Source organism: Nipponia nippon, unplaced genomic scaffold (genome assembly GCF_047370975.1).
Source record: "Nipponia nippon isolate SJK-2023a ecotype South Korea unplaced genomic scaffold, ASM4737097v1 scaffold_2, whole genome shotgun sequence".
In the NCBI taxonomy this organism is placed as follows: Eukaryota; Metazoa; Chordata; class Aves; order Pelecaniformes; family Threskiornithidae; genus Nipponia; species Nipponia nippon.
This window is the reverse complement of record NW_028262336.1, coordinates 4,500,623-4,513,941: the sequence shown is the minus strand read 5'-3', so window position 1 is coordinate 4,513,941 and position 13,319 is coordinate 4,500,623. Positions and strand designations below refer to the sequence as shown.

General features: G+C 48.7%; 1 protein-coding gene across 1 annotated transcript; it reads left to right on the top strand.

The window, feature by feature from the left end:
• The first annotated feature begins 4,782 nt into the window (after positions 1-4,782).
• TEX55 (testis expressed 55) lies at positions 4,783-11,521 on the top strand. The gene is made up of 4 exons (XM_087757812.1): positions 4,783-4,876; positions 6,410-6,889; positions 7,166-7,228; positions 7,959-11,521. The coding sequence occupies exons 1-4, from the start codon at positions 4,859-4,861 to the stop codon at positions 8,070-8,072; spliced, it is 675 nt and encodes a 224-aa protein (XP_087613938.1). The 5' UTR covers positions 4,783-4,858; the 3' UTR covers positions 8,073-11,521.
• Positions 11,522-13,319: the final 1,798 nt, after the last annotated feature.

Here is a 13,319-nt window from a genome sequence, read left to right as displayed (position 1 = left end):
TGTTTCTGGACGTTGCTGTCTTAGTTTCCAGACTGACTGACAGCAAGACCTCATCAAGCAAAAACTTCTTCACAGCTACAAGGGTTGCAAATGCGAGTTTAAACACACACAGATCACTGCAGAATAAGCAGCGTATTTCTATGGGATGTGCAAGACAAACCAGTGAATACTCTGCCTACAAACTTAAGCCTGCTCCATTGGTCCACAGCTCCTGGAGGAAATCTGTCAGCATCCACAAATCAAAGACTGACAATCCCAAGCACCAGGCAGTATACTGTACCCCTTCCCATCATGTGAGGACAGAATAATCAGTGGAGGTTGAAGGAGTCAGATCCTGAAATCTCCCTGAGAGTCCACCCCACCAACTGCCTAAGACCCTTTAACTATTTTACAGATTTTACCCAGCGTCTTTCAAGATCTTTCCAAGTGAACACAGACCAAAAAAACCCCACACTCAAAAAGGCAGCAGGACCATCACAGTCACATGGGAAAATGGGAGAGGCAAGATGTGCTCAAAGGAGTTGAGTAATGACCTGGCATCCCATGAATGCAGACAGCAGTGCTCCAGTGCAAGATGATCTGAGAGGTCAGCGTGGCTGAGGATACAGATATCCTTGTCAAAAGGTTGGTACTGGAGAAGTGGGGAAGCCATTTCTCTTAAAAGGTCAACAGTGTAACCTGAAAAACACACACAAACTGAGCTGCTCCAAATGGAAGTGACATCTGTTAGTTTAGCCCAGGTTTTGAAGTTCTGTATCTCCCTCCCTCTCACCCCCCCATCAACCCCCATGGCGGTTTCAGCCACTCATCTTTCAATCCCAGCTCTTGTCACACTGGAGCATGAACCAGAGTATTTCAGAAGCTCGTTACTGTGGTAACCCAGAGCAGCTTTTATCTTTATTCCTTTCATCTCCTCTTTGGGGGAAACTGGCAATCTGTTTATTTGCTTTTTCTGACGAAGTTCATCACGCAGCACACCAACTGTCAGGATCTGTGTAAAACTGAGGAGAAGAGAGAGTCCCTCTCACATGAATGCGCATGTAAATATTTCTCTCAGCGCTCTACTACCCTACCTCTTGCTTCCCCGCTTCTCTTTACAAGCTATTTGAAGGGGGAAAGGGATAAAACCAGGTTCGCTAGAGATAAGCCTGGGGGCGGCACGCTGATGTTTGAGGGATGGCATGCTAGCAAGGTCCCTCGGTCTGCCATTTCAGTGGAGGCAGAGGATGGAGATCCATGCGGCAACAAAAGACGCAAGGGTTATGATGTGTTAGAAACCATGGAAATGCCTGAGAATGGTCATGTAGGAATTAGGGCTTCTCCCCCACAAAAGGCAGCAGGATCAATAGCCCAACTGAAGTGCATCTACACCAATGCACGCAGCATGGGCAACAAACAGGAGGAGCTGGAAGCCATTGTGCAGACAGAAAACTATGATATAGTTGCCGTCACGGAAACAGGGTGGGACGACTCGCACAACCGGAGTGCTGCAATGGATGGCTATGAACTCTTCAGAAGGGATAGGCAAGGAGGGGGAGGCGGTGGCATAGCCCTGTATGTTAGGGAATGTTTTGACTGCCTAGAGCTTGATGATGGTGATGATAGGGTTGAGTGTTTGTGTGTAAGAATCAGGGGAAAGGCCAGCAAGGCAGATATCATGGGAGTCTGTTATAGACCACCCAACCAGGATGAAGAGGTATATGAAGTATTCTGTAAGCAGCTGGGAGAAGTCTCACAATCATCAGCCCTTGTTCTCATGAGGGACTTCAACTCACCAGATGTCTGCTGGAAATAAAATACAGCAGAGAGGAAACAGTCTAGGAGGTTCCTGGAGTGTGTGAAAGATAACTTGCTGACACAGCTGGTGAGGCAGCCAGCTAGGGAAGGCACCCACTGGACCTCTTGTTTGTGAACAGAGAAGGCCTGGTGGGTGATGTAACGGTTAGAGGCCGTCTTGGGCATAGCGATCACGAAATGACAGGATTTTCAGTTCTTGGAGAAGTAAGGAGGGTGGTCAGCAGAACTGCTACCTTGGGCTTCCGGAGGGCAGGCTGTGGCCTGTTTGGGAGCCGGGTTGACAGAGTCCCTTGGGAGGCAGTCCTGAAGGGCAAAGGAGTCCAGGAAGGATGGACATTCTTCAAGAAGGAAATCCTAAAGGCACAGGAGCAGGCCGTCCCCATGTGCCAAAAGATGAGCCAGCAGGGAAGAAGACCAGCCTGGCTGAACAGAGAGCTTTGGCTGGAACTCAGGAAAAAAAGGGAGAGTTTATGACCTTTGGAAGAAGGGGCAGGCAACTCAGGAGGACTACAAGGATGTCGTGAGGCTATGCAGGGAGAAAATTAGAAGGGCCAAAGCCCAACTAGAACTTAATCTGGCTGCTGCCATAAAAGACAATAAAAAAAACGTTTCTATAAATACATTAGCAACAAAAGGAGGGCTAAGGAGAATCTCCATCCTTTATTGGATGTGGGGTGGGGAGAACATAGTGACAGAGGACAAGGAAAAGGCTGAGGTATTTAATGCCTTCTTTGCCTCAGTCTTTAATAGTCAGACTAGTTTTTCTCAGGGCACCCAGCCCCCTGAGCCGGAAGACAGGGACAGGGAGCAGAATAAAGCCCCCATAATCCAAGGGGAAATGGTTACTGACCTGCTGCACCACGTAGACACACACAGGTTTATGGGGCTGGGTGGGATCCACCCAAGGGCACTGAGGGGGCTGGCGGAGGGGCTCACCAAGCCACTTTCCATCATCTATCAGCAGTCCTGGCTCACCAGGGAGGTTCCAGTTGACTGGAGGTTAGCAAATGTGACGCCCATCTACAAGAAGGGCTGGAAGGAGGATCCGGGGAACTGCAGGCCTGTCAGCCTGACCTTGGTGCTGGGGAAGGTTATGGAGCAGATCATCTTGAGTGCCATCATGCAGCACATACGGGACAACCAGGTGATCAGCCCCAGTCAGCATGGGTTTATGAAAGGCAGGTGCTGCTTGACCAACCTGATCTCCTTCTATGACAAGGTGACCCGCTTGGTGGGTGAGAGAAAGGCTGTGGATGTTGTCTACCTGGGCTTTAGTAAAGCCTTTGACACAGTTTCTCACAGCATTCTCCTGAAGAAATTGGCTGCTCATGGCTTAGATGAGTATACTCTTCACTGGGTGAAAAACTGGCTGGATGGCTGGGCCCAAAGAGTTGTGGTGAATGGAGTTAAATCTAGTTGGTGGCCAGTCATGAGTGGTGTCCCTCAGGGCTCAGTATTGGGGCCAGTTCTGTTTAACATCTTTATCAATGATCCGGATGAAGGGATCGAGTGCACCCTCAGTAAGTTTGCAGACAACACCAAGTTGGGCAGGAGTGTTGATCTGCTGGAGGGTAGGAAGGCCCTACAGGGGGATCTGGACAGGCTGGACCAATGGGCCGAGGCCAACTGTATGTGGTTCAACAAGGCTCAGTGCCGGATCCTGCACTGGGGTCACAACAACCCCATGCAACGCTACAGGTTTGGGGAAGAGTGGCTGGAGAGCTGCCCAGTGGAAAAAGACCTGGGGGTGTTGGTCGACAGCCAGCTGAATATGAGCCAGCAGTGTGCTCAGGTGGCCAAGAAGGCCAACAGCATCCTGGCTTGTATCAGAAATAGTGTGGCCAGCAGGACCAGGGCAGTGATCATCCCCCTGTACTCAGCACTGGTGAGGCTGCACCTCGAATCTTGTGTTCAGTTTTGGGCCCCTCGCTACAAGGACATTGAGGTGCTGGAGTGTGTCCAAAGAAGGGCAACGAAGGTGGTGAAGGGTCTAGAGCACAAGTCTGGTGAGGAGCAGCTGAGGGAGCTGGGATTGTTTGGCTTGGAGAAGAGGAGGCTGAGGGGAGACCTCTACAACTGCCAGAAAGGAGGCTGTAGCAAGGTGGAGGTCGGTCTCTTCTCCCTAGTAACAAGTGATAGGATGAGAGGAAATGGCCTCAAGCTGCGCCAGGGCAGGTTTAGGTTGGATATTAGGAAAAACTTCTTCACTGAAAGAGTAGTCAGGCACTGGCACAGGCTGCCCAGGGAAGTGGTTGAGTCCCCATCCCTGGAAGTATTTAAAAGACGGGTAGATGTGGCGCTTAGGGACATGGTCTAGTGGTGGACTTGGCAGTGCTGGGTTAATGGTTGGACTTGATGATCTTAAAGGTCTTTTCCAACACAAACGGTTCTATGATTCTATGATTCTATTTGCCATGTCCTTTTACATCCAACCCTCCACGTACAGCTTGTCTCTGTCCTTCTCCTCCAGGCCTCCTCTCTACCATGGTACTTACTATCAGGGCCAAAAAGAGCAAATCGGTTCCCTGGGCTTTCTTGCATCCTTTATAGGAGCATGGTAAAGCTGAAAGGGCACAACTGGACCACGTTTTGCCGAAAGGACACTGGAATTCACAGTGAAGTGATTCAGCTCCCTGCAAAACGAAGGGCCGGCAGCAGGCCGGGCTACAGGCGACCCCCACACCCTTCCCTCTGCCAAGGGACCCCTCGCTTCCACCAGGCCACAGGCAGCCGGAGGCCCCCACAGAGGGCTCGCTGGCTGCTGACATGCACCAAGAGACCTCTCTAGCTGCTCTGGGGGGGAGAATAGCGCAGGGGAGGGGGCGGCCACCAGGACGAGGCCCGTGACCAGGCCCAGGCCCGGCGCTTCCGCCCTAACCCATGATGGCCGCGCTGCGCTCGCTGCCCACGTGACCCGCCGGCACCGCCTACCGAGGCAAAGCGGTGGCGGTTTCCCTGGCAACCGCTCCGGCGTCTTCCGCCCCCTCTCCCACCTACGGCGAGCGACGAGCGGCAGAAGAGGCCGGCGCCGGGCAGAGGCGAAGCGCGACCCTGCCACGCCATGGAGAGACGGGGGCTGGTGAGGGAGGGAGGGAGGGAGGACGGGCGGCGGCCCCGGGCTCGGAGACCCCTTCCCCCGCGCACAGCCGGCCCCGGCCCCCCCCCCCCCCACGCCCTCTCTGTCTGCACCACCTGTGCTGCACCCCGAGCACCGCTTCCCGGCCTCCTGCGCCCCCAGGCCCTCGACCCCCAAGGCCTGCTGCTCCCCGCAATGAAGCGTCCTGTACCCCCTGCCCCCAGGAACAACACCCCCCTTCCCAATGACAGGGGTGGGTGCAGATCCTGACCCCCTCCTGCCTCCCCCCCAGCACCCTGCTTCAGACAACGCAGCTGCAAACCCCAAAAGTGGGGAGCAGCCATCATGGCTTCCGCCTCCTCTGCCCCAGGCGGCTTTGGGATGAGGGGGAGAAACGGGGCAGGACTCCACCTGAACTCAGTCACAGGACTGGGAATGGGAGCGTGGGGCATGGATAAAGCATAGTTCACAGCCAGCTGCTCAAGGGGGAGATGGGTGAAGCCTACCCAGATTTCAGCTGCTTGCTATCAGGGAGCAAGAGAAGAAGGACATTGAGGTGCTGGAGCGCACCAGAGAGGGGCAACGAAGCTGGTGAAGGGTCTGGAGCACAAGGCTGGTGAGGGGCGGCTGAGGGAGCTGGGGGTGCTCAGCCTGGAGAAGAGGAGGCTGAGGGGAGACCTCATTGCTCTCTACAACTGCCTGAAAGGAGGCTGGAGCCAGGTGGGGGTCGGTCTCTTCTCCCTAGTAACAAGTGATAGGACGAGAGGAAACAGCCTCCAGTTGCGCCAGGGGTGGTTTAGGTTGGATATCAGGAAAAACTTCTTCACTGAAAGAGTAGTCAGGCCCTGGCACAGGCTGCCCAGGGAAGGGGTTGAGTCCCCATCCCTGGTGGTATTTAAAAGACAGGTAGATGTAATGCTTAGGGACATGGTTTAGTGGTGGACTTGGCAGTGCTGGGTTAATGGCTGGACTTGATGATCTTAAAGGTCTTTTCCAACCCAAGCGATTGTATGATTCTATAAGAACAGGGCTGTGCCTAGCAGGAAGACAAGCCAGGAGCATAAGGCAACCACAGCACAGGCAGGGCAGTGCCCTTAACCAACAGTGCGCAGGCCCACACAGCACTTGGGCAGGGTGCTGATAAGAGGGCTCAGCAACAGTCCCAGACAAGGCAAGGTAATGAGTCGGGTCTGGGATCCATCCAAGGGACTTCCATCCAGAGACAAAACTACCTACAACTCTACCTATACTTAGAGTCCCCCTAGGAAAACCAGTCAGTAAGTGAGGTCCAGGCACAGGTACACCTACTGCATAGCCCAGACTAGGTCTGAAGGCTTGGGCCTGATCTTAAATGGATTTCTTGGGCTCATGGGAAGGAGGTGTGAGTGGGACCAGTCACAGAAATTAAAGCCTTTTCGTGCACGCTCTAAGAGGGGCTGCAACATATTTGCAGAAGGATGCAGTAATGTGATGTCTCTGGTCTGCAGGGCTACATGTTTAAAATGCTCTTTGTTCTTTATTTGCTAAATATTTTAGCAAGACCCCAATGATCATTCAGAATCTGAAGTGGAGGAAACTAGCATACCACCAGCTGCTGAGGACCAGATACCTATAGTTGAATCCCCACCATCGCTGGATGACTTACCTGGGGTTGAAACACCAGCATCTGCAGACCAGCCATCTGTAGTGGAATTGACAGTGTCTGCAGATCAGCTGGTTGCTGAGAAACCACCAGGTTCTGAGGACCAGTTACCTGTCATTGAATTTCCCACATCCAGGGTAAACTCACATGACATCAGATCACCTGTGGGTGAACTGCCAGGTTTCAAAGGCAAGATGTACGTGTCTGACTCCACACAGGCTGGCAGTAAAACACCCGAGGCTGGGTCATCAGCAGCTGTAGTCAAGCCAACAGAGACTACATGTGAAATATTGAAGCAGCCAATGGTGTACGAAGACCCCTTTGAAGTCTCCGTTAAGTACATGGAGAAACATAATATTCTGCAGATATTTCAGGTAAAATATTTCTTTCCCTTCTCCCTCCAGAGGCTTGCTTGAGAAGCTGGGCCTAAAGTTAGCTTGGACCAAATTATCTCTTCCCCAGATCCCTCCTTGTCCTATGCTTTCTTAAGCGTAAACTTAAGAAAAGCAGTAGAAAAGGACCCTTGATCATATTTGGGGATTGAAAGAGATGCTTGCTTTTTAAAATGTAGCTAGTGTTGGAGCAGAAAGTGCAGCCACCCGTCTGCCCAAGGATCAATGCTTCTTTCCTTTTGTCTGTCTCTGTCTCAGAATATCACAGAAAAACTGGTGTACGAGAAGCCAGATGACCCCTTGCAGTTCATGTTGCTGCAGGTATGGCGTCTTGCTGGGGCTCAGCGGGGACTGTCTGTTATGGCCACAGCAGAAAGCCAGCTTTGCTGAGCACACCAGAAACATGGTCAACCCATGACTATTTCTCTCACTGTGTGTCTGCTGACCTGGGAGAAGGAGAAGCATGGAGCAGAGTGCCCGGGGTGCAAGGGCCCACATGTGCTCTAAAAGGAGAGGGAGGAGAGGTATGGGAGCATGGGTATGTGGAACTGCAGGGGGGGACAGGGGGAGAATGGGGTCAATGTGCCTGGGAGACTGTTATCTGAGAGGTGAGGGAAGCTTAGGGTCAGAGATAGAGCCCCTGTGTGTCCCTGTGACCCTTCTCCAGCTCCCTCTGTCCCGCACTGGGAGAGAACACTTTTCCTGCCCACACACCCCTATGCAGGAGAGCTCTCTCTGCTGATCCTGCAGGGTTTTAAAACACAGGAAATTCAAAGTCAATGGAGTGAACGATGGTTTGGGAGTGAGTTAGGAGGATTGCCAGGAGCTCCTTGGGGAAAGGAGGAGGTTAGAGGAAAGAGAGCAGACAGAGAAAGAGAGAGGGTCCTTGCCTTCACTGCCCTCTAGTCTGTCAGGGGAAGCACCACCTTTGTGATTCGCTGCTGGGTTCATGCCGTACTGAATGCAGAACCTGCAGAGGAATGGCAAGGTCAGTTCTGGGCACCAGTGGTGAGGAAGTAGGCTCCCGAGTGACCTTTTTCCTTTTGTCCAGGTGCAGACTATGATGAATGCCAGGCAAGCAGAAATGGAGGGAACGTTGGAGGAAAACAAAGATGCGGAGGTGTTTCTGGAAGAGGTCCTGTGCACTCCTTTTAGCCCCTACTGACCAGGCTATTGTGATATTACATGCGGCCTTCACAGCACCATGCTTTTGAGGTCACTGGCAGTAATTTGGAACAGGTCTGCTTGTATCTCTGTTTCCTGATTTTTCTGTCCTGTATGCTCGTGCTTCCCCTTGAGTTTAAATCCTGCAACCAAGTATTGGTTTGGAGGCACAAACTCAACATATGCATGGACCTGCATGCACATAGGACACATCTTGAAGAGGCAGGTCTGCTGAACTCCTATGTGGTCTGTGCATACAAATGCATAAATCTCACATTTAGGCCACCCCTAGACTCTGCTTTTCTGTGCAGAGAAACCTCGCAGCTCAGACAATGCAAGTGCAAAAGCAAGTAGAATTAAAAAGCATCCCTGGACAACCCACAGTCCTCTCTTTTTTTGTGCTGCATTGGTGGATTACTGTCCCCAGCTATGCAGCAGTGCCAATGCCCATCTAATACTTTGAGAGGCTGGGTCTGTGGCTTTCCCGCTGCCCCCAGAGCTCCTGTGATGCAAGAAGCTGTGTCTCTGCCTCTTCCACACACTGGGCACATCTGTCTCACCCTTAACCATCCCTGCTGGGTTCCGATCACTCTGCTTTTTGGGGTTGCCCTGCTTGTATTGTTGCAAGTACAGTGTATATTTTAGTAAATAGAACAGTAAAGCAACAGTTGCACGCACCCTCTGTGGCTTCAGAGGACATTGTCACTCAGGAATGTGGGAGGTGAATAAAACTAAACAAACGAAAAACAAGCACTGGTAGCCCAGGAAATTCGGAGTCAAGGTACACTTTGCAAACACGTCATTTGAACTGCTCTTGATTCTCAAAACGCTTACAGTCCTCATTTTCATACTGTCCAAGTGTCTGTTTCCACCCTGTAAAGAAAGTTTGTCTTTCTTTTTCTTGTCTCTTGCCTGAAGATTGTTGAAAACGTGCAACAGAGCATACTGTTATTTTGGCTTCATTTCATGTGTATGTGCAGTAGGTGCCAGAAAGTTTTTTGTCACTACAGACTTTTCTCTTTTTTAGGCAAGTGCTCTAATTTCATGACGGATGGTAGCGTATTCCCAAATGACTGTCTCTATGGCTATGAAAAGAGCACCATAGAAACTTATCTTCCATCTATCTATTTTCAGCTAAAAGTCTGATGATTAGGTTTTGTGATACTCCGCAGCAGAGCTTGGGCCCAAAAAGCTTGGGAATAACAGAGGCAAGTATTTGGCATACAAATTCTGTGTCTGAGAAGAGTTGCCTTTCTATCCAAGGTTCTCAAAAAAGATCAGTTAACTCGTGTGTTTCCAGGTTAAAGGCAGGTAAGCACCCCTGTCATTCATAGGGCAGGAAGGTTTTCAAGGTTGTTGTGAGCCTAAAGATGGCTCAAGATTCAGTTAAAATCTTCATGGGTTTTATAAGAGGTTTGATATAGACTTAGGCATCTAGGTCCCACTGAAGCAGTGAGCTGCTTTGAAATCCCTACTTATCTTCAGCAACTGGAAGAATTGGACACTTAATGAAACAGAGAGAGTGATTGTTTTTCAGCCTGATATATTTTTGATCAAGAATTTTTAAGTGGCCCTGTACACACTGTGAATGCAAGGGAAGTGCTAATGCACCTCTGTGAAAGAAGAAATGCATGGAAGATGAAAATACTAGCTGAAGCCTTTTCATCTCTATGGTCACTTGTCAGCATGTTTTCCCAAGAGATGGAGATGTTGGCATGTCTTTGAATTTTGTTGTAGAACAGGATTAGGGTGCTTTTGGGTACAGCTTTAGCTGTGAATTTCCTGTTTCTATCATTTGTGTATTGTATTTTGTTGTTCTCTTTTACTTATGAAAAACTTGTAATATGTTCTCGGACTATAGGTGTGTGCCCTCAACTTCATGTCAGCATTAAGGGAGTTATGCAAGGAAAGATCCTTAATTTCTCTTTCAGATAAGTTGAAGTGAGCTGGAACATAGTCTTCTTACAGATGACAAAAGTTTTGCAAGAGAGGCCCTACCCAGAGTTCCCCAGCAATATCAAGGCCAAAATTTTCCTTTGGTGGCCTGGCCACATTATCTCATGCTACCAAAGTTGCTGCATGGTAGCAAGAAGTCCTCCCCAGGTGCATGTAAGAGATGGCAGCTGTCTGCTGTTTCTTAGGATCAAGGTCCCTCTCCTTTGAGGAGAAGCACTTGTACAGAAATGAATGCAGCTGCACTCAGGATGGCTGTGTGGGCCTGCAATTGGCTTGTGTAGATGGCAAGAGACTGTGGAAGGCAGTAGGCCAAGGACAACCCTTCAGCTTTCACAGACTTAGGGTGGAGTTGAACAGCTCTGAGCAAGGGCTTTGACCAGAAATATTGGGGAACCCATCATGAGCTGTCTGAGGACAAATGTCACTTGCTTCTCCTCAAGCCTCTCAGATGATTGGATTGTATTTTGAACTGCATTTATTGACGAAAAAAATCCAGGAACTTAGTTTTATGAAAGCAAAAGAACATCCTCCAGAAGGTGTGCAGATTATTATGTTTAGGCTAATGCAACACAGCTGTCCTTTTTGATTTGCTTCAGAGTTTTGCTGAAAAATAAATCTTAGCTCTAGAAAAATTCTACCTCACATTAAGGCACTAATGCACCACTGCTGTTTGTGTCTGTGAAGGCTTTTCTGTGGTGAAGAAAAGGGGAAAAGTTAGATTTAAAATTGAAACATTTATTGTAGTCTTAATTCCAGAGTGACCGTCCCTTTTCCATAATTTCTTTCCCAAACCATTGGATGGGTGTTTCTTCTTCATAAGTGGACATTTATCAACATGACATTAAACTGTCATTAAATTTCTTGCCTTGGGTGCTCTAAAGGAATTAATGGTTCATTGTGTGTAACCAAAACTATTCCATATAAGTCCTTATAGCACGCTAGTCACAGTATATTTGAATACCCTCCAGTAGTGTGCTAAGCAACATGACTAATATCTGTTGTTTGTTCTTTCTCCGCTCCACAAGGGAGACGTCTGTGCACTGAAGTGCATTCTTTTTAAAAGGGTGTTTTGGTTTTTTACCCACACCTGTGTACCGCTGTGTGCTTCTAATGGATAGGTCATGGAGTGGAAGGTGGGGAGGTTGGAGATAGTTTGTAGTTCCCAAGGGTGTTTCCTCTGTAGTTTGAGCTGGGCACCGAGACAACACAGTATTTTCACAGATGAGATTTTTTTTGTCACTCCATGGACTGGCATGGAAGCATGACATCCAGTACAGCTGCCAAATAGCATGGTCTTATGGTGTGCAGACCGTTTCTGTTGTGAAACTTGTACTCTTCCAGAAGCAGGATGCATAGGGGCCAACCAGAATGGAAGCATACTCACCACGGTGAAATCTTGGTCTTGAAGTCCTGGATCAAAATGTGTTTCTTTTTCTGCCATCTCTGCACAGAACTTAAAATGATTCAGATGCCCCAAGCAATATTAAAGTTGCCTGTGTACTGCCTCTAACCAATTAAAAAAAAATAAATAATGTTGTAATTGCTGATTAAAGATCCTTTGAAAAGTTCACACAGACTCTGCTCTGCTTCTTAGTTAGATGGAGGGCACAAGCAGGATAGCTGTTCAATGGCCAGCTACTTACAGAATGACACATTTCATTGTGACTCACTGGATATGAATCATTGCTACATAACAGCAATTTTAAGCTAGTTGAGTGCCATTGATTTCAAAATTTCACAATCATGTGAAACTCGAAGTAGGCAGCAGCAACTATTCAGGGGTTGCATGTCTGAAATGGAAGAAATTAACCTCTGGGTAAAGCCCAGCAAAGAGCTTAGCTCAAGAGAGCCCTCAAGCTGAAGACTGGAGAATGTGGGAGTGCTTAGAAAGGGAATATACCAGGGCAAATTGATCAAACCCTACCTGACATGCCTTCAGATTGTACTCAAGGGAAAGCTTCTCTTGACCATTCTTTCAGCCAGATGAAATGCAGAAGAAAAAGAATAAACATTCCCTTAAGGTCAAGCATCAATATCTATGGCTGCATTCCTTTTTTGGGACTGCCTTCATGGACAACATTGATGTAGCAGCATTTCCAGAAGTTCATGGCCAAGCCTCAACGTACACAAATGAAAAGGGGAACTTCGAGTTGTTGAGGTGACATGGGTTGGATGAACAGTCACTTGCCACCTTCTCCTGGGGAAAGGTGGTGGGCTGGAATGTCACTGCAGAACAGCTGAAGATGGGCAAAGCAATCTGAACAGATTTCTATACACATAATTCAAGACTGGAAACTGACTGCAGATGCTGTGGTACTTGGTCTGTATTAGAAATGCCTGGTATGAATGAATGAAGTGGCTCTTTCTCCCTCAAGGCTATCATCCCAATTCACCATGCAACTCATCTCCCAGGTGGGAAGAGCTCACCCTCCTTTGCTGGTGTCATTTCATAAACTGCAGTGAAATAATACCAGGGAAGAAACAAGTGACAAAATTACTTGCTTTGAGACCAAAATTAACCTCTTCTTCGTTGTTACTCATTAAAGTGGCAAGAGGTGGAGGAACACAGGGCTACACAGAGCTGGACTGTGCTGGAGGTGCTCAGCTATCCAGTACAGTTGGCAAAGTAAAAAGGTAGTCAAGGGAGTGCAACACCCAGCTTACACTGGCTGTGACAACTTCACTAGTAACTTACCAGCCTCCGGCAAATGTCTTATTTGGAATCACCTGGTCCAACACTGAAAAATTCTTCTTATAAACTAGGAGCCAGGATCTATATTAGGGTTAGGAAGTTTGTAAGAACAAGAGGTGACCTCTGTCCTTCCTCCTTCCCGTCCCTCAACTTATCTTCTAGTATAAAACAGGAAACTGAGGTGAATAAAAACATGTGGAATAGCACATTTGTTTGTTAATGGTAAAAACGCATGTCATACCAGCCCTTGAAGAAAAGCAGTTCCCACCTTGAGGAGCTTTTGGTGTTTGGGCAGATGAGTAGACATTAGGGAGAAGGTTATATTAAAATGCAAGCAAGTGGTCAGAGAGCCAAAGATTTTAACAGGGACTCAAAGTTGCATAAACACCACGAACACCACGGGAGTCCCTTTGAAGAGCAGAGCGATGCCTGCTCTAATCCTCTGTTCTTTAAGCATCCCCTTGGGTCTAGCATAGTATCCTGCCTCTTTGCAAGGAGATTCAGGGAAGGGCAGCGTTGCCAGTTTGCTGAAACCCCACAGTATTGACAGCAAGTACTGCTCATCAGAGAACCCAGCTTTTGGCCCTGTTGTTTGAATCC